Raw genomic sequence first — 19,031 nt, forward strand, 5'->3', positions numbered from 1 at the left:
TGGCCAGGTGGACACAGAGATGGCGCTGCAAGCGGAGGAAGGCGGCCCTGAATTAATCTGTCACTAAAGCTTGGCCGTGGCAGGCGCAGTCATGATTTAGATGAATAATTGAAACGCTCCGATACATTTATTATCCCTTTAGTGCGAAAGTGGCAGAGAAAGACGAGGGGTAATTGAAAAAGAGCGCACAAATCTCCACGAGAAAGCCGGCTCCTTATCGCCGAGTAAACATTTCAGTCCTAATAAACAGGAGAGACACGCGTCAGGGCCCTGTCGATTCCCGTCCTGATTTAGGGCCCGCCTCCCTTCTTACCATACAATCATACAATAGCAGAGTGTTTTTTCAAAAAAAATTTTTATCGAGCCAGTAAAAGGCTGTCCAGGAAGGAGGCGGGAGCAGGAGTGGGCCAGGCGGTCCCCACTGCAGACGCTGGGCCGTCTACCTGGTGGGCCTCTCCATCCCTCTGTACCGGACGAACTCCTGTGCAGCCTTCGGGGCCCAAGTCAAATGCCCTCTCTGTTGGAAGACTTCTACCAAAGCGGGTCTCTTTGAGGGCAGAGTCAAGTCCTGAGTCTGAGGATCTGACACCGGTGTCCTCCCCTGCCCCCCCACTCTCAGAAACAGCGCTGGGAGGCTATGGGGAGTAGGGACCCTTCACTGTGTTGTCAGAACCACTGACCTTGGCCTCGGGGCCTGGTGGGGGCCTGACCCCAGAGTGAGGCAGGCCCAGGGGCCCTGGACCCTTGGGGTTAAGTCCTCTGGGTTCGAGCAGCCCCTGGGGGCTCCCACTGAGGTTTGGGGTGTCAGCCGACCCCCTCCCCAACATGCTTGCTGTAAACGCTGTGGGTTCATTGCACCAAAGCCCTGCAGGCTGGCCCTGCCCCGCTTTAGGAGCCCCTTTCTGAGCTGGCTGCCCTCCCTCAGCAGGACCGGATGGGAACCCCGGGGCGGGGCTATTGGTCCCCAGTTCCTAGGCGGCACCCGCACACGGGTGCAACTAGCCACCCCAGAAAGGCTGGTCTAGGGGCCTGGAATCCCCTGAACTCTATCTCCTGGGGAGAGTATGTTTTCCTGGGGGGAAGGAATAACAAACAAACACCCGTATGTTGAAAGGGGAGCCACGCTCCGGGAACAGGCGCAAGGGGAGGTCAGCAAGGGGGGCTGGGGGGCCCAGTGCTTGTTAAATGCCTGGGTGGCGGGTGGACAGGTAAAGGGGTGGTGACGGGAGGGTGCGGAGCGGCCTGAACCCCTGCAGGGCTGGACTCGGGAGAAGAGGACCCCGGGGAGACCAGGGTCCGGGCAGTCAGATGGGGGCCCCCCAGGCCCAGGCTGCCCCTGCCTGTGGCCCCCCTCCTGGCAGGTTGGGGGTTAAGGCTGCATGGACGGACCAGGGGCAAGGGAGAGCACAGGTGGCAGACGTGAGCTCAGAGGACGTCCTGGGGGCCCGGGGCCCATTTCCATTTCCGCCCCGGGCAGGCGCCAGGCCCCCCCGGCCCCCGCCCCGCCTTCCCCCACCCCCAGTCCCCTCCCCGCCACCTCCGCCTTGTTCCAATCACATTAGCAGAGTGACAGCCCAGCGCGCACTGGCGGCGGCTCCATAAATCTCGGCCGGCGTTAAAAGGCTGGACTCCGGGCCCACTTCCTCCTGGGTCCTGGCCCACCCCATCCATCTCTGCGTCAGTCAGGCTGTGCTGGGGCCGGCTCCAGCCTCCCCTCGCCCTCAGTGCTGCAGGAGAGCGAGCGTGGGGGTCCCCACCGGGCCTCGCCGCTCAGTCTGGCCAGAGCAGCTGCCCTCTGACCTCCCAGAGCGAGGCCTCCAGGCCACCGATGAGCCACTCTCCCTGCTCCGCAGGAAACCTCAGTGGCTCCCACTGTCCTCGTCAGCAAGTCCTTTGCATGACACTTAAGGCCATCCCCGACTTTATCTACAGTTCATTCATTCACTCATCAGCCATTCATTGAGCACTGATTGTACGCGTCAGACCACTTCTAAGTGTGAGCAAGCCTCCTGCAGCTACTGTCCTCAGTGGGGAGACAGACAGCAAACGATGAACGGAACAGACGCGTAAGTGATACGTCACTTTAGGAGAGAGGCGGCCGGAGGAAAAGGAAGAGTAGAGTGGCCCAGGGAGTGTCGGCTGGGGCAGGCGTAAGCTGCAATTCCATCAGAGTGGGCCTCACTAGAAGAAGGCCTGTGAGTAAACACTCATAGGAGGTGAAGGGAACGGCCATGACTGTCTGCAGAAGAGCATTTGGGGCAGAGGCAAGAGCCAGTGCAAAGGCCCTGTGGCACACGTGGGCCGGCTGTGTTCCAGGAAGTGCAGGGAGGTGGTGTGGCCGGCAGGGAGTGGGGAGGGCTAGGCAGTGTGGCGGGGAGTCTGATCGGTGGCTGGAGACTTTGTGGGCCGTGGAAGGAAGTGAGGCGAGAGCCCCAGAAGAGTTTTTAGCAGAAGAGGGTTGATGACCTCATTTAGGTTACGAGTCCCACAGCTTCTGTAATCCTTTGTCTTCCTACATGTGTGTGTGCTAAGTCGCTGCAGTTGTGTCCAGCTGTTTGTGATCCTGTGGACTGTAGCCCACCAGGCTCCTCTGTCCACGGGATTCTCCAGGCAAAAATACTGGAGTGGATTGGCATGCTCTCTTCCAGGGGATCTTCCCGACCCAGGGATCGAACCTGCGTCTCTTATGTCTCCTGCATTGGCAGGCGGGTTCTACCTGGGAAGCTGGTCCTCCTAACTGAACAGCTAAAACTCCAGCTCCTCACACAGTCTCTGAGGCCCTTGCATCCTCCCCCAGTTCCCCTCCCCTTGTCTGGGCTCTAACCATTCCCATCTTCAGAGTCTCCCTCACTCCAGGCTTCGCCTGTGCTGTTCCCCCTGCTCTTCACTGCTACCCATTCCCCGGGTCCCCACCCCGTCCTCTGGGAGCCTTCCTGGTCCCCACGCCTGGACAGGGGCGCCTCGTTGAGCCCGCCGCCCACATTGCACAGACCACCCTGCTCCCTCATCCTGTGAGGCCTCCAGGGTAGTGGTGACCTCGTGAGGGACGGCTAGAGGAGAAGCGGGGGAGGGAGGGAAAACATCTCCAACCACAAACAGACCCCTCCACCGCGTCCCCATCCTGCATCCTGGCCGGTCATCGACAGCTCTTAACGCTGCTCTTATTTATTCCTGACCTTCTATGCCCCTTTTATTTTTTCCCCCTTTTAAAACCTGGCCTGGGCCCCGCCACCGCCACCGTAAACACAGCCCCTGGGATTTATCCGACGGCGCATTAACCCCTGGCCCCTGGCTCACCAATCACTGGGCCAACGGCAGAGACAGCGGGCGGGCCAGCCCACGAGCGGCCCGGGGGCTGGGGGCGAGGGGCTGGCATGGCCGGCCTGGGCCGGCCTGGGCCGGGCTGACCAGGCATCAGGGGCGCAGGGACTGTCCCCCCAGCCCTCCCCGCCGGCACCGGTTGACCTGGGCCTGCGTCCCTGGAGGCTGGGCCCGCTCTGACCTCGACGCCCTGCTTCCCTGGCCCTGCTATGTCATGGTGGGCCTTAGAACAGTGAGCACACCCGCCTTCTCGCAGGCTTTACAGATGCTGGAGCTCTCCCTGACTTGACAAGACCGTGTCCTGACGCAGAGCCACCCTGCGAGGCTGCACGGCAGAGTGGAGACGCTCATTTCACCCTCACAGGTGGACAAACTTGCCCAGGGCCCGTGGGTATCAGGGGGCAGGACTGGGGTTTTCCCATCACACCTGTGGTGCTATGCCCCCACGACCCAGGCCTAGTCCCTCTGAAACTTCAGGGGGCCTTCCAGCCCCCCGGTAACAGACCAGGCGGCCTCTGTTCCGGGGGCAGGGACCTACCCCAGTCACCCAGCCGTGCAGGAGCCAGGCCTGACGTTCAGGCGTCGGGCTTGGTCTCCAGATGTGGGAGGCCAAGCGAGGCCTACAGGGTGGGGGGCAGTAAAGAAGGGCGGAGTGGGAAGATGGGAGGGGTGCCCAGTGGGGACGAGGGGGAAGCCTTGGGAAGGCACAACCGCCAGCTGGGCTCGGAAGGTGGGCGAGGGGCCAGGAGGAGAGAGGTGGACCCCCACCCACCCAGCCCTGCACCCCAGCCCTCAGGAAGGGTCTACTCACCACCGCCACCTCCGAGCAGGGAGCTGTTGGCTGCAAGAGAGAGAGAGAGACAAAGGCGGTCAGTGGGGAGAGGCTGGGGGGGCAGGCGGCTGTGTGGAAGGGCGATCAGGGGCTGCTAGCGTGGCAGGCGACCCTCGGCCACACGCATCCTTCCTTCCCCAGCAGTGCCCAGAGCCCGCCTGCCAGCGCGGTGCAGAGGGGCGGGGCTCACAGGCTGCGGGGACACAGACCTCTGGTCACAGGGACCCAGCCGGGGGAAGGGCTGCCTGGGGCATGAGTGCGCGGGGCGAGAGCTGTGAGCCAGGGCGGGCGGGGAGCCTCGCGGACCACAGCGCCCACCCGTGAGGTCCGGGCCCCGCCCCGGCTCAGTGCAGGGGGGCCAGGGCCCTGGGGCTGGAACCGGACGGAACAGATGGGTGACTTGAGCCACTGTGCCTTAGTTTTCCTGTATGTAAAATGGGAGGACAGGCCACCTTACAGGCTTGGCGTGAAGGTCAAGGAAGAAACAGGGCTCTCCCCGGCTCCGCCAGCCCCCGGGCCCCCTCCCTCGACCGGCTGCCCGCTCCGGCCTCCCCACGGAGCAGAGTGAAGCTGGCAGGCTCTTGGCTGGAATGTCAGGGCCGCACAGGTCTGCGCCCCTCCCAGCCCGGGCTCCGGCGTCTGACCACAGAGCTGCCTGGGTGTGAAGCGCCGTGCTCGGGGCTCGTCAGGAAGAACCCAGGCGAGTTGGGGCGGGTGCGTCCCAGGCCCAGGTGCTGCCGGCAGGGGCCGTGGACCTGCTGTGCCTCAGCCCCCTGCCCCCGAGGTCCTGGCTCCCAGGCCGGCCTCGCTCTGACACTGGTCCGGCCTCCCGGCCTCCCTTCCCGGGTCCTGTTGCAGCCCCTCTGGAGGGGGACTCACGGAACAGGGCTCGGGCCAGGAGTGGGGCCATTCCCAGGCCGGCCAGGCCACAGGCCCCTGTGTGGAGGCTGCTAAATGGTGCCGGGTGGCTCCGAGTGGCTGGTCTCCCAGAGCTGACAGCTCTTCGCTTGGGGAATAATTAATTCCACAGCCCAAAAACCCAGGGCTGCAAGTTGCCACGTTACTTGCAAGATTAATACAAGCAGCTAATTAAGATGGAGAGGCGAGGAGCGGCTGGGCGCTCCCAGAGCAGGGGTGGGGGCCGCCGGGAAAGGGCGGGGGTGCAGGTGGGCAGAGCAGGCGGGCGAGGCAGCCGGAGCTGGAGATGGACCCTGGTGGACACCCCGGTGGATGTGCAGGCCGCGGGGCGGGGCTCACCAAGGCTGGGGCTGTGGGCTCTGCCCCGGGAGCGCACGTGGCCAGTGACAGAGAGAGGGCTCCTTGCCAGGCAGACTGGCCCCATGTACTATCATAGCAAAGCCGCAGGGGCTGTGCGATTGCTCCCATTTTACAGATGATAAAAGCAAAGCCCAGAGGCCAAGCTGCACAATAGCAGGATCGGAAATGGGTCTGTCTGATTTCAAAGCCACAGAACAGGTGGACCTCAAAGTCCAGAGGGAGGGTCCCCCCACCCGCCCTGCCAGGACCGGGGCCTTCCTCCTCCACTTATAGGCAGAGCGCACAGTAGGCCCCCCAGATGCAATCTTGACCCACCCCCACCCCAGCAGGCTGGCTGCAGAGATGAGGGTTTGGGGCATCTCAGGTGGGCACGGGTCCAGCCCCCCCCCTCAGCCCTCAGGGCAGTCCTGGCGGCTGTTGGAAGCTGCCCTCCATGGCCCTTCCCCACCTCCCCCCATCACCTCTCTCTCTTAATTAACACTGGCCACAAATGAGCTGGCTCGTGCTTGTGAAGGGCTGGATGCCAAATGGATTGGCAGCGAGCCGCAAAGGGGTGGGCGGGGAGGGGGCGCTGACCTGCGTTTCCGAAGGCCCCTTTGGAAGGAGATGCCAACGCTCACCTGCCCTGAGCCCCTGAAGAAATCCCACTGCGTGTGGCCCTGACTGAGCGAGGGGGCGGGGGTGAACTGGCCTGATGGCCACCAGGCTGGGGACACCCAGGGGCTGAGGAGGGAGGTGGGCCCGGGGCAGAGGCGGAGCTGGCGGGAGGGGGCACAGGTAGCCAGGTGGCATCACCTGCCACAGGAGGGAGAGCGCAGGTGCGGCCCAGCACCGGGGGCTCAGACTCAAGCTGCACGGAGGACGTGGGCCCCAGCTCAGCGGGCACCCCAGGAGGCCGCTCTGCAGGGTCTCCATCCCCCAGCCCGCTGTGCCCCGCAGTCCCGTGGGGGGGGACTCGGGGAGGGGCAGTAACCCAGGGGTCTAAACCCTGCCCCTGCCCTCTCTCCCCAGGGGCCTGGATGTCTGGTCAAGTGGTGCCCAAGGCACTCAGAGCTGGGGGCACGACCTGGAGGCTTGGGGGAAACATGGGAAACGGGGAGCAGGCGGTCCCCCTGCGTGTGCTGTCCAGCCTCCCACCCAAAGCAGGGCAGTTCCAGGCCTTCCTGCTACCCGGCCAAGGCTGGCCCTGCCCGCCTCACCTGGACGCTGGCCTGGAGTCTCCAGAGCCTCCCCTTTCTGCTGCACCACCGCCCCCATGCTCCCCTCAGTTCGGGTTGAGGTTCTAAATCACAACTGGTCAATAGCCCATTTTTCAGATGAGGAAACTGAAGCTCTTGGCCTGATGGGTTGGATGGGGGAAAGGGCCTTGAACCAGGATGATTGGTTGTCAGCGCCCATTTTATTAACCCCTGCATGCCCCCTCTGTCTGAAAGGGCCTTCTTGCTGAGCTGGGTGGTGGGCGAGTTAGATGTGGACAAGCACTGGGTTTCGGGCCCAGCCCTGCCCAGAGGACCGAAATCTGCCCGGCTAAGCGGGGTCACTGAGCTTGTGAGTGGCTGAGTGAGTGAGTGAGGCCCAGGCCTGGCCCTGAGCTTTGAGGGGGGCTTGAGGTTTCTTCTGGATTTGGGGGGTGTGGGGGCGGAGGCTCCTAAGCCAGAGTGTGTGAGGTGCCTGGCCCAATGCCTGCCATCTGAGTCTGCTTGTTGGCACCCCCCTGCGGGGTGAGGTGGTCCAGCCCGGCCGCGGCCCCCGCCCGGAGACGTGCCGGTGCCATGCTCGGCTGGACACAGTTAACTGCTCCGAGCCTCAGCGCTGAGCCTGTGACCTTGGGGTGGAAATGAGGTCCACCCTGGTCACTACCGAATCCTCTGTCCCCTGACAGCCACCCGCCAGGCCGGGGCGTGCTGGGGGAGCCTCGCTCCAGCCTGCCGCCCTTCCCTGCCCCTACTCTGCTGCTGAGATGAGCAGTCCCCTAACCCCACCCCCCTCTGTCCACCCCACACCTCCTCAGGCCCCGGGGCCTGCTGTCCTGTGTGGGGGCAGAGCCGCTCCCCAGTTTATGCCAAGGGGCTGGCACGTGGCCGCCACCTGGTGAAAGGGAGCAGAGGGCCGGACCCGAAGGGCTTGGTCACAGTTACTGTGGGGGACTCCGCGCCCCCCATCCCTCTCTGCACAGAACATTTTAATTGGGTGCCAGCTGTGTGCCAGGGGCCACCGAGGGTGCCCAAGTTGGGCGGGGAGGAGTGTGTAAGCATCCCAGTGAGGGAGGATGATGGGGGGGTGCCTCACGGGGGAGGCGGCGGCAGCACACCTTGGAGGGAAGGAGGGCGCGCAGGGAGGTGAGTCTGGGCACCTCCCTGGTCGGATGGGCAGCTGCAGGGTGTCTGTGCTGGGGAAGGGGCGGGTGGGCTTTGCCTGGATCTCCACAGGCCCAGGGAGGATCAAAGGGGCCGGAATGTGGTGGAACCAGGGCAGCAGCAGGACAGAGACGGGGGTGGGGGAGGTGGGAAGGGGTGGGGGTGGGGGAGGGTGGGGGAGGGGGGAGGGTGGGGAGGATGGGGAGTGGGAGGGGGAAGGGTGGGGGATGGGGAGGATGGGGAGGGGGAGGGGGAAGATGGGGGAGGGGGAGGCAGAGGGCAGGAGGGAGGGGGAAGGTGGGGGAGGCAGAGGGCAGGGGGAGGGGGAAGGTGGGGGAGGGCAGGGGGAGGGGCCCTAGGATACCTCTTCCTCTTCTGGTTGTCCACCCCCCCACCCCCTCCTGCCCTGAGAGGGAGCACCTCAGCAGAGAAGAGTAGCCCCCACTTTGAGGGCTCAGGAGAAGAGCAGTAGGCATGTGCCTGGGACTCCATTCTCTTAGGGACCCTGAAAAGGTAATTGCCCTTAAAATCAGAAGAAAAGGGACTTCCCTGGGGGGCCGGTGGATAAGACTCTGTGCTCCCAATGCAGGGATCCTGGGTTTGTCGGGGAGGTGAGATCCCACGAGCTTGGACTAAGCCCGAGCTCCGCAACTACTGAGCCCACAGCCTCTAGAGCAACAAGAGCAGCATGCCAGAGCGAAGACCCCGTGCAGCCAGAAGAGAAGAGTCAGAAGGAAAAAGTGAACTTTTAGGTTAAGGAAAATGTTATACATAACGTTATATATATAGGAAATATATACTATCAAATGTTAATAAAATTGTCTTTATGCCAACAAAGTCATACAATCAACTTTTAATATTGTTATAGCGGAAGAGCCCCCAGTGGCAGAGGGCCTGGGCCCGGGGCCAGGTAAAGTCTGCACTCACATGGGCTCATCTGATCCTGACCCTCTGAGGAGGATACGATCACTAACCCATTTTACAGATGAGCGAGCCGGGCCGTGGAGAATGAGCGGCTCACTATGCAGCTGAACGACTCCTGGGGAAAGGTCCCCCAGCTTCCTGGGGAAAGGTCCCTTTTGCTCTCAGGACAAAGAACTGGCTGCTCCCACACAACACCCCAGGCCCGTGACACCTCGCCTTTCTCCTCTCCGCCCCCTCTGCCTCACCATCTGTCTCTCACCCATCCTCGAGGTCCTCAAACATTCCTCATTTCCTCCAGCCCCAGGACCTTTGCAGAGGCTGTTCCCTCTGCCTGGAGGAGACCCTCCCCGAGAGCCAAGAGAGCACCCAGATCCCCGGGTCTGGAGCTGGTCTCCGGCTGCACCCTCCCCACCCTCCCATGGGCCAGCAATCACCGCCTCCAGTATCCTGACCTCCCAGAAAAACATCTACCTCCCCACCTGCTCCCCACCCCCGCTCCGTGTCTGGTCCACAGCGTGTCCCAGCGCGGAGCACAGAGACTGGCACACAGCAGGCGCCCACCAACAATTTGCTGAACCAACCCGACAGGTTACGACTGTGCCAAGAGTCACTCGGCCAGGCTGCATGGGGTCCCCCGCTCTCATCCAAGGGGCCCTGCAGAGGAGCCCCCCCGGGGGACCCTAGAAGGCAGGCCTGGGGTGGGGGCCGTGCAGGCGGCAGGGCCGGTTCAAGGACAGAGGCAGGAGGCTGTGTAGGAGCTGCCCGGCTGGCCTTTCCCTGACGGCAACTAAACCCTCCAGCAGGGCTGGGCCGCCACAGAGGAGACTCGGTGACCCAAGGAAAGCGCTGAGCAGGCTACTGGGCCAGGGAGGAGCCGGGTGAGCGGGCACAGCGGTGACTTTGCGGCCAGCGCAGCCCCTCTGGGCGTTTCCCGAGCCCGTGGCTGCCATGTGCGCTCGTCCTGAGGGGCCTGCTCCCCCAAATCACCCAGCCCCTCTGGGTGTTTCCCGAGGCCGTGGCTGCCGTGTGCGCTCGTCCTGGCCTCCAGGGCCAGGCTTGGAGAGGGGCCTGCTCCCCCAAATCACCCAGCCCCTCTGCCTGGTCTGCTTTCCTCCGCCCTCCCCGTAAGGCCAGGCCTCAGCTTTCCCTCACTTGACAGAGTCGCATGCAGCCCCGATGTGTGCCAGGCTCTGGGACCTAGACGGTTGGCACGGAGCTCATCATCTAACAGTCGAGAAACAACAAAATAAACTCAAATGAGAATTACCATTAGCATTAGCGCCCGAGGTTGTGAAGCGGGTAGAGAAGGGAGGAGACAGTAGCAGGCAGGTGGAGAGGGGCTCATCTAGAAGGAATCGAGGACCTGCTGAAAAGGGAGCTGTTTGTGAGGAGCACGGGCCACGCAGAGGCTGGTCTGTGCAAAGGCCCTGAGGCAGGAGCCCGCCTGGAAGGTTGGAGGCACAGCCAGGAGGCCGCTGTGGCCGAAGCAGAGAGAGTTAGGGGGGAGGTCAGAGGGCAATGGGGCAGGAGGGGGGCCCGGGGGCTACTGCGCTTTCCAGGTGACCCCCTCTCAGACCTCCTCCTTCGTCCTCCTCCTTGGTTCCCCCCCAGAACAGCCCCACCCATTCCGTGGAACCCCGGACTCTAGCACAACGCCTGGTACCAGTGAGGTGATGACTGACAGACTGACCACCCCCCTGACGGTGGAACGGCGGCCCCAGCTTCATGGGGAGGAGGGGGTGGGTGGTTTGGGGACACTGTTCCCAGGAAATCAATACCATTGCGTCCCTGCAGGGCTGCGGTGGGTGTCCCTGTTACTCGAGGGCAAGCCGTTTAAAACACGTTTTAGATTAGAAACGCCCCACAGATGGAATAGAATGTGAAATGTGCTGAATTTTTGAAGATAGAACAAGAGACTTCAAAGGCATCTCAAGCTGCGCGAGCAGTTGCCGTGTTTGACAAGCTCTGTCCCCCAGGCCAAGGTCACTGTCCTGTGACGTGGGGCTGCCTGGTGGAAAATGAGAGGCTTACTGGACACTCCCCAGGCTGGGGGGGGGGGTGCGCCTGGGGGCTCACGCTTCTCAGCACCAGGCTTTTACGTGGACCTCTGCTGATCATCTTAACGTGTGTGTACATGCGTATACACACCCCTTCCCGGCCTGTTTACAGACGGGGAAACCGAGGTCCAGAGAGGCAAAGTCCAAGACCACAATCCACACCGGGGGAGGCAACGTCCCTGCGTTTTGCAAGGCCTGGTCCTGTAACCCCCAGCCGTGATGCTGGGCCAGTTGTTCCACTCCCTGGGGCGTGTCCTCCTGCGTGGGGGCGCGGAGAGGTCAGTTACGTGAAGGTCTCTGGGGCATAGATGATAAAGCTTAAAATGCCTGTAAAACCGTCACAGCATCACAGAGCTTCGCGGTGACACAGTGCAGGACTGGGGTCCCTGCTCTCCCCAGTCAGCCGGGGAGAAGGATGCGGCCAGGCTGGTGCTTTAATAATAACAAGATGTCCCTGGGGGTCCAGGGGTTAAGAATCCGCCTGCCAATGCAGAGAACACTGCTTCCATCCCTGGTCCCGGTAGATCCCACGTGCCTTGGGGCAACCAAGCCCCCGCGCGCCACAACTACTAAGCACTCGTGCCTAGAACCCTTGCTCTGCAACAAGAGAAGCCACCGCAACGAGAAGCCCACACACCGAAACTAGAGAGCAGCCCCCGCCTGCCGAAACTAGAGAAAGCCCGAGTGCGGCAATGAAGACCCAGCACCACCAAAAACGAACACATAAATAAAGCTTTAAAACAACAACAACAGTAATGACAGCAGCTTCTGCTCATCAAGGCTTGTTCACCGGCCTCCTAGGGAGAGGCGTGGGACTAGGTGGATGCACAGCTCCATTTTACAGATGGGGAGACTGAGGCTCACGTGAGTGTCTGGCCTGAGGCCACTCACTGAGGGTGGTGGAGATAGAACTTCAATCCCATTGCTCTGACTCTGGAGCCTGGCCCACTCAGCCTGCTGCTCAGCCAGACTTGGCTTGCTTGCCTCCAGGATCAAGCCTCTCACTCCGTTCTCTGAACAGAGCCCTGAGATTCCCAAAATCTGTTGGGAACTTTCAGCTATGCTGGGTCTTCATTGCTGTGCGGGCTTTTCTCTTGTTGCAGAGAGCAGCTGGGCCCCCTTTCTAAAGTCTCCCCCTCAGCTTCCTCCTTCCCACTGGCCCTGGGCCGGGCTCTCATTCCTCTGCTATCTTGAACCTCAGATGGGCCTCCCTGTTCACCCATGTGCAGCCGGACTCTGCAGTCGGCTCCCTGGTCTGCCCCGGGCATCCCACCCCCATGCCTTTCCCTACAAAAGCTGCCCAGTCAGCTATTTAAGCTCAAAGCAGATGACCTGGCTGTGGTTCCTGCTGGTCTAGGCCCCTCGTTGATCCCCTCCTGCCTGGACTCTGCTCCTGAAAACCCAGCGTCCCAGCCAGAGGCCCCCAAGCCTGACCCCAAACCCTTGGACCCCACCCACCCTCAACACCCACTCTCCAATCTCCCCAGACACCTTCCACTTATTGCCATTTTGTGCTGCCAGAAATTCATGTTCATTGCCCCCGATTGGATAATATACAAAAAAAGCAAAAGAAAAGTGAGTCACCCATTAGCTCATCACACAGAATCGGCTAACCCCTGTTCACATTTTCCTGCAGGAACTTTTAGACGTTAAACAAAAATAAAAAATACTTAATAACACATTTATCGAGCAAATTCTTTGTGCTAGGCGCTGGGCCAAGCGTTTCCAGTGGATTCTTTCATTTTACCCTTCCCTCCCTGGAGAGCCTAATGAGTGGGTACTATTATTTTTCTCACTTTACAGATGAGGAAATAGACGCTCAGAGAGGTTAACGTGATTCGTGCAAGGAAGCCAGGCTTTGAATTGGGCAGACTGATTTCTAAGGCAAGTGCTGAGTCGGCAGTGCTGTGGGACCCTGGCTGCAGCCTGGGCCTCCCCGCCCCCAGGAGCCAGGGGTCCCAGCGTCCCACCATTAGCATAACCACGAGCAGCCCTGAAACCCAATTACAAGAGATGACTTGGGCCCCAGCCAGCCGGCGGCGCAGCCTCCAGCTGTGCGGAACGAGGGGCTGGGGCCCAGGGGAGCCCCGAGGGGTGGGGGGGAAGGTTCTGGGGGAGGGGCCCGGAAAGGCAGCCTGGAGAGGCCCTGTGGGTGGGTCCTGAAGGCAGCCTGGACTTCCTGCTCAGTCCCTCTCGGCCAGAGAGGCCCACGGCCCCTAAGGAAGGGCCACAGGTTCCTCTGACCCCAGCCTGCTGGGTGATCTCAGGCAGCCCCTTGCCCTGAGCTTCACGTTTCTTCCTGAAAAAGGAGAAGAAAAGTTGGGGCTTCCCTGGTGGCTCAGACGGTAAAGAATCTGCCTGCAGTGCGGAGACCCAGGTTCGATCCCTGGCTCAGCAAGATTCCCTGGAGCCGGGAACGGCTACCCACTCCTGTGTTCTTGCCTGGAGAGTCCCATGGACAGAGGAGCCTGAGAACCAGGGGCTAATTAAGCAGAAAACTAACCACGGGTTGGGAGGAGGAAAGACTGCTGGTTCTGAACAACTGGGAAGGTCGGGGGTTGCATTTTCAACTTCCCCTTCCCCTTGAGGTCTGGCCACCGTCGCCTCCCACCCAGACGGCTCCTCTGCTGGCCCTGGCCAGCGGACGGTTCCCCTCCATCCCGTCCAGCAACGGGTGCTCCTTTCCTCCTGATGAAAGCAGCACGTGCGCGCGCGCGCGCACACACACACACACACACACACACACACACGGTCCCTCAACCCACTAACAGCCCGACAAATACAACGTCATAGAAATGAAGCCCTACCCTCCCTCCCTGGCAGAAGAACCCACCACTCTGAATTTGGCATATGTTTTCTCTGTAATATCTTCCTGTAGCTCAGATGGCAAAGAATCTGCCTGCAATGCAGGAGACCCGGGTTCGATCCCTGGGTCGGGAAGATCCTCTGGATAACAAATGGCAACCCACTCCAGTATTCTTGCCTGGAGAATCCCATGGACAGAGGAGCCTGGCGGGCTACAGTTCGTGGGGTCACAAAGAGTCGGAGACAACTGGGAGACTAATACTACTACTATACTATCTTCTTTTTAACAACTTAAAAAAGTTATTATGTGTATTTGGCCGTGCTGGGTCTTCCTTGCTGCACCAACTTTCTCTAGTTGTGGGGTGTGGGGGCTACTCTTCGGTTGCAGCGCCGGCTCCTCATTGCAGGGGCTTCTCTTGTTTCGAAACGCAAGCTCTAGGTGCTTGGGCTCAGGAGTTGCAGCTCTTGGGCCAGACTCCAGAGCACAGGCTCAGTAGTTGTGGTTACCGGCTTCGTTGCTCCACGTGGGGTCTTCCCAGACCAGGGATGGAACCAGCATTTCCTACATTGGCAGGCGGACTCTTTACCACTGAGCCACCAGGGAAGCCCTGCATGTATTTTCTTTAGAGTTTTACTCTCTACATCCCTCAACAGGCTATCACCCAGGTCTTCGTGTCTTAGAAAGTGGAGCTTCTGGGATCAGCTGCTACCCTTCACAGCGAGGCTTGGGCGGCTCACCCGGCAGGCCCAGGGTGCTCTGGTCGGTCTGCTTTCGCGGCTGTGTGATAATATTCCAGGCTGGGACAGTCCCACACTCATCCACCTGTCCTCCCACCGACCATCAAACGTGCTCATTTTTGTCTCTTGCAAACCCAGCCAAAGTAGCATCTTGCACACAGCCCGTGAGCCCAGGTCCAGAATTTATTTCCTTTATGCCTGGGAATGGGACTGCTGGGTTGTGGTATATGAACATCTTTTAACTCGACTAGTTACTGCCAAATTGTTCTCCAAAGTGGTTGTTCAGATGATCGTTTTAAAATATAAATTAGATCATGTCACTTCCCTGCTTGAAACTCTCAAATAGTTTGCTATTAAACTTAGAATATAATCTATATTCCCCTCCACAAATGCATGGCTGCATTCCATGCTACATTCTCCCTGGTCTCCTGGACTTCTTTCTCTTCCTCGAATAGGTCTGGCTCTCTCATGCCCCAGGACCTTTGCACATACTGCCCCGCCTTTGCCTGGCACACTCTTTGTCCAGCTTTTTCTAAGCTGGCTCCTGCTCATCTTTTGGGTCTTCAATGAAAATGTTGCCTCTTCTGAAAGGCCTCCCCCTGAAGTGCCTCCCACCCTGTTCCTCTTATCACCCTGTTTATTTCCTTAGGAGGACATGTCATGGTCCTGGAGTGATCCCATCCTCTCATTTATTTGCTGGTTCATTACCAGCATGGCTGCCTGTAAGAGGGCCTGGCCTGATTGGTCATTCCTGCATCCTGGAGGCCCACATGGCTGGCACCAAAGATCTGCTCTCCGTGTCATTCACTCATTCAACAGATGCTGATGCAGCCCCATCTGGTTGAAATGTCCAGAGGAGAGTGAGGCTGAGTTGCGGGCAGAGGGGCAGCCAGGACCATGGGACCCTGGCCTTCTCCCATGGCCATGGGGAGCCGTGGAGGGTGCTAGAGTGAGGGAGCCTCCGGGTCAGGCGAGCACTTTAGAAAGCAGCTCCGGGGCCTCCCTGGCGGCTCAGTGGTAGAGAATCCACTTGCAAATGCAGGAGACACGGGTTCAATCCCCGGTCTGGAAAGATCCCACATGCTGAGGAGCATCTAAGCCCGTGCACCACAACTGCAGAGCCTGCGCTCTAGAGCCCAGGAGCTGGAACCGCGGAGCCCATGGGCTGCAACTACTGACGCCCCGAGAGCCTATGCTCCAACAAGAGGAGCCACTGCAATGAGAAGCCTGCGCACTGCCACTGGCGGCTAGGCCCCTCTCGCCACAGCTAGAGAAAGGCCTGAGCGGCAAGGAAGACCAAGCATAGCCATAAATAAATACAATTAGGGGGGGAAAAGGCGGCTTCTCAGAGCTGAGGGGGAGCCTACTAAAGGGAGCAGACCTGCAGGTAGGGGCTGGGGGGATGGTGGTGGCCGAGGATGGGTTGATGGGCGGCCGGGAGGAGAGGTGATGCTAAACCCACATGGACCAATTAGGGCATGAGACTGGCTTCCAAATGTGGCTCAACCCAGTCGATGGAAGGAGCACCCTGGTGTTAGGGAACAGCGGGGTTCTGGCCTCTGCGATGCCCCGGCCCCCACCTTCCACCCCTACAGGAAGCTGGAAGGGAGCTCTCCCCGTGATGCTGAGAGGGGCTCAGAAGTCCAGAGGCGCATCCTCGGAGCCCAGCGAGGCCGCCTTGAGCTAGTCCAGCCCCTCTGTGTATAGACGGGGAAGCCGAGGCCCTAAAAGGAAAGGAACCAGAAGACCACATGGCTGAATCTCACCCTTGTTGTTGCTTTTGGAATATGAGGTGTGGTACTGAGACCAAACAGACGTCCTTCTTCCCGATAAAGACTGAGGAAAGGCTGCAAGCCCGTGTGAGATGCAGGGACCGTGAGTCAGATACCAGGAAGGACTTCTGTAGAAACTCCACCCCCCAGACCCAGCCTTCTCCGGCCGCCTCCTCTGGGCAGTCCTGTCTGGGGCTCTCAGCGCACAAGGCTGGGAGGTGGCTCGTTCAAGGTCACTCGGCCAAGACGAGGTCATTCGTGCCTGCGTGCTCAGTCACTTCAGTCGAGTCCAACCCTTTGCGACCCCACAGACTGTAGCCCCACCAGGCTCCTCTGTCCATGGGATTCTCCAGGCTAGACTACTGGAGTGGGTTGCCTTGCCCTCCTTCAGGGGATCTTCCGACCCAGGGATCGAACCTGTGTCTCCTGAGGCTCTTGCATTGCAGGTGGATTCTTTATCGCTGAGCCACTCACCTGGCTCTAAGACCAGTGCTCCTTTGTTGGGAGGGAGAGGGGTGGGACTGGGAAACTCCAGGTCCCTCCTGTCCCAGGACCTGGGGCCCGGGAGCTCAGGGTGCCCCCTTCCTGAGGGTTTTACGGTGGCCTTCTGGCCCGTCCCATGTTGTGTCCTGTGGGGACCAGATAGGACCCCAGCCTGGTTCCAGTCCAGCGGCTTCAGGTGGCCCTGGGCTGGGCACCCCTGCTCCCAGGCCTGTGGGCCTCCCAGCTGGAGCCGCACTCCTGGCAGGAGGAGTTGGCAGCCATTGGTATGCAAGGCGGTGCTTCAGCCCCTCCGAGGCCCAGCCTTTCCGCTCAGCTCTTTAAGGATCCCTCCTCGGCAGCGGCAGCGTGGTGGTTGCTGGGCAACCCCATCCCCCACCGTCACTGGGGCCCTCCCCCTCCTCCTGCGCCCCTCCTCTCTGGGTCCTCCCAGTGCCCCATCGCAGAGGAGTACTTAGTTCAGAACCTGCTAGGCCTGGCTGCACCCACGCCGGGTAGATTGGGGGGCCTTGAGTGACCCCACCCAACCCCGGGCCTGGACCACAGCTCTGCTCCACACCAGGACTCGGGCTGGGGACCCTGACCAGGACACCCCATCTGCAGATTCCCATGACTCCACCCCCAGCCTCAGTGGCTTCAGCTGCCCTGGGGTACTGGAGCTTGTTGGGGGGACAGAGAGGAGCCAAGGGGAAGGGCCCAGGAACTGAGTCCCCCGGGGAGGTGGCCTACTCGGGGCACGGGGCCTCAAGAGCCCCTGGGTGGCGGTGGAGACCAAGGCAGTAAACTGGGGCAGGCGTGGGAGCAGGAGGAGGTGGGGAGGATTTTGAGCCCCAAAGAAGGTCTGTGGGGGGTTGAGAAGAGGCGGCGGTGGGGTGGAGGGGTTGTCCGTGGAGGTGGGGCTCCAGCAGGTCTCTGAGCCTACAGTCTCAAAACCCCGAATTTTCCACCCCCCACCATCCTCCACCCTGCCCTCCACTTCTCCCTCCTCGGGCAATCAGGGAACCCTGCTCCCTGGCTCCCCAACATCGTGGGTATGTGCCTTCTCTTTTCCTCCCTCCAACTTCCTTCCCGATCAGGCCTGTACTTCTAGCCTCTCCCGGGTACCACAACCCTCTGCCCACCAGCTGCTCCCCACCCAGCCCTCTGGGCCTCGGCACGGGCTGACCCCTCTGCTCAGGCCGTCCTTTTAAGACACAGCTCACGTCTCCCTTCCTGAACCTGACTTGGGATGTGTGTAACAGGTGCACAATAGCCAGAGTCAAGAAACGCTTGAGTTGTCATCAGGAGCACTGCTTCTGCTGGGAAAAGGGCCCAGGAGAGAGGGGGGGTAGGGGCTAGTGAGAGGCAGCCCCGGGTGCCTGGAGGAGGTTGGGGAATGGGGTGGTGGTGATGTCATCTGTGGGGGAGCGAGGGGGCTCCCAAGGGGCAGGGGGCCCATCAGAGACAAGTAGCCTCAGTCCTGCCAGGGCCGGGGAGGGTGGGCTGGTGGGGAATGCCGCGCCCTGGGGTGGTACGGTCCTGCCTCTGCCGCGGGCCGGTTCTGACTTTCTTTTGCGTCTTTCTCCCCACCCACCTTGGGTGGTAGCTGTCAGTCCGGATCTCCATCCTTCACCTCCCATCACCCCCACCCATACACACACTCCAGGACTCCACGCTGCCATACTCCGGTAAGTGTGTGGCTCCCCCCTGAGCCCCTGGAACCATCATCTCGGGGCATTTTGAGGAATCACAGTTGGCCTCGGGCAGCTCCATCACCGGTGCCTGCAGGGCTGCCTCAGCAGCGCCTGACTCTTCTCCCCAGGTGCCCGGCGCCGCAGCAGGTGTTGGGGACACACAGGGACCACGAGCGGCCCAGGAAGTGCCCTCAAGGGGCTCACAGTCTCCTGGGAGGGACAGACACTAATGAAACACACAACGAACATGGGCTCCATCAATCCTGAGTCTTAGCAAAGCTTCACGTACAACCGAGGAAGAAAACACTGCCGGCCACGCCCCGATCTCAGACATGTGAAAGTTTGGTTCTGCAGGTGAGAAACAGGGTCACACAAATCACACAAAATGGGACTTCCTAGGCGGCTCAGTGGTAAAGAATCCGCCTGCCCAGTGCAGGGGACACAGGTTCGATCTCTGGTCCAAGAAGATCCCACATGCCCTGAAGCAACTAAGTCCGAGTGCCACAAATACTGAGCCTGTGCTCTGGAGCCCGGGAGCGGCAACTACTGAAGCCCGCATGCCCTAGAGCCTTCGTCTGCAACAGGAGAAGCTACCGCAATGAGGAGCCCGCACATGACAAGGAAGAGTAGTTCCCGCTTACCTCAACTAGAGAGAGCCCGCCTGCAGCAATGAAGACCCAGGACAGCCATAAATACAAAACTAAAATGATAAAAAATATATATATATAGACCCTTCCAAGGGGAAGACAAGGGGGGAAGAGAGAGCAAGTGAC

At 60.6% G+C, this 19,031-nt stretch overlaps 1 protein-coding gene across 1 annotated transcript in view; it reads right to left on the bottom strand.

Moving 5' to 3' along the window:
- MACROD1 (mono-ADP ribosylhydrolase 1) overlaps window positions 1-19,031 on the bottom strand; it is a 152,592-nt gene that overhangs the window by 10,442 nt on the left and 123,119 nt on the right. Inside the window, exon 4 of the mRNA XM_065936531.1 lies at window positions 4,133-4,162. Coding sequence (XP_065792603.1) covers window positions 4,133-4,162 — 30 coding nt within the window. The remainder of the gene's footprint in view (window positions 1-4,132; window positions 4,163-19,031) is intronic.

This window comes from Muntiacus reevesi, chromosome 5 (assembly GCF_963930625.1).
Source record: "Muntiacus reevesi chromosome 5, mMunRee1.1, whole genome shotgun sequence".
Taxonomy (NCBI): Eukaryota; Metazoa; Chordata; class Mammalia; order Artiodactyla; family Cervidae; genus Muntiacus; species Muntiacus reevesi.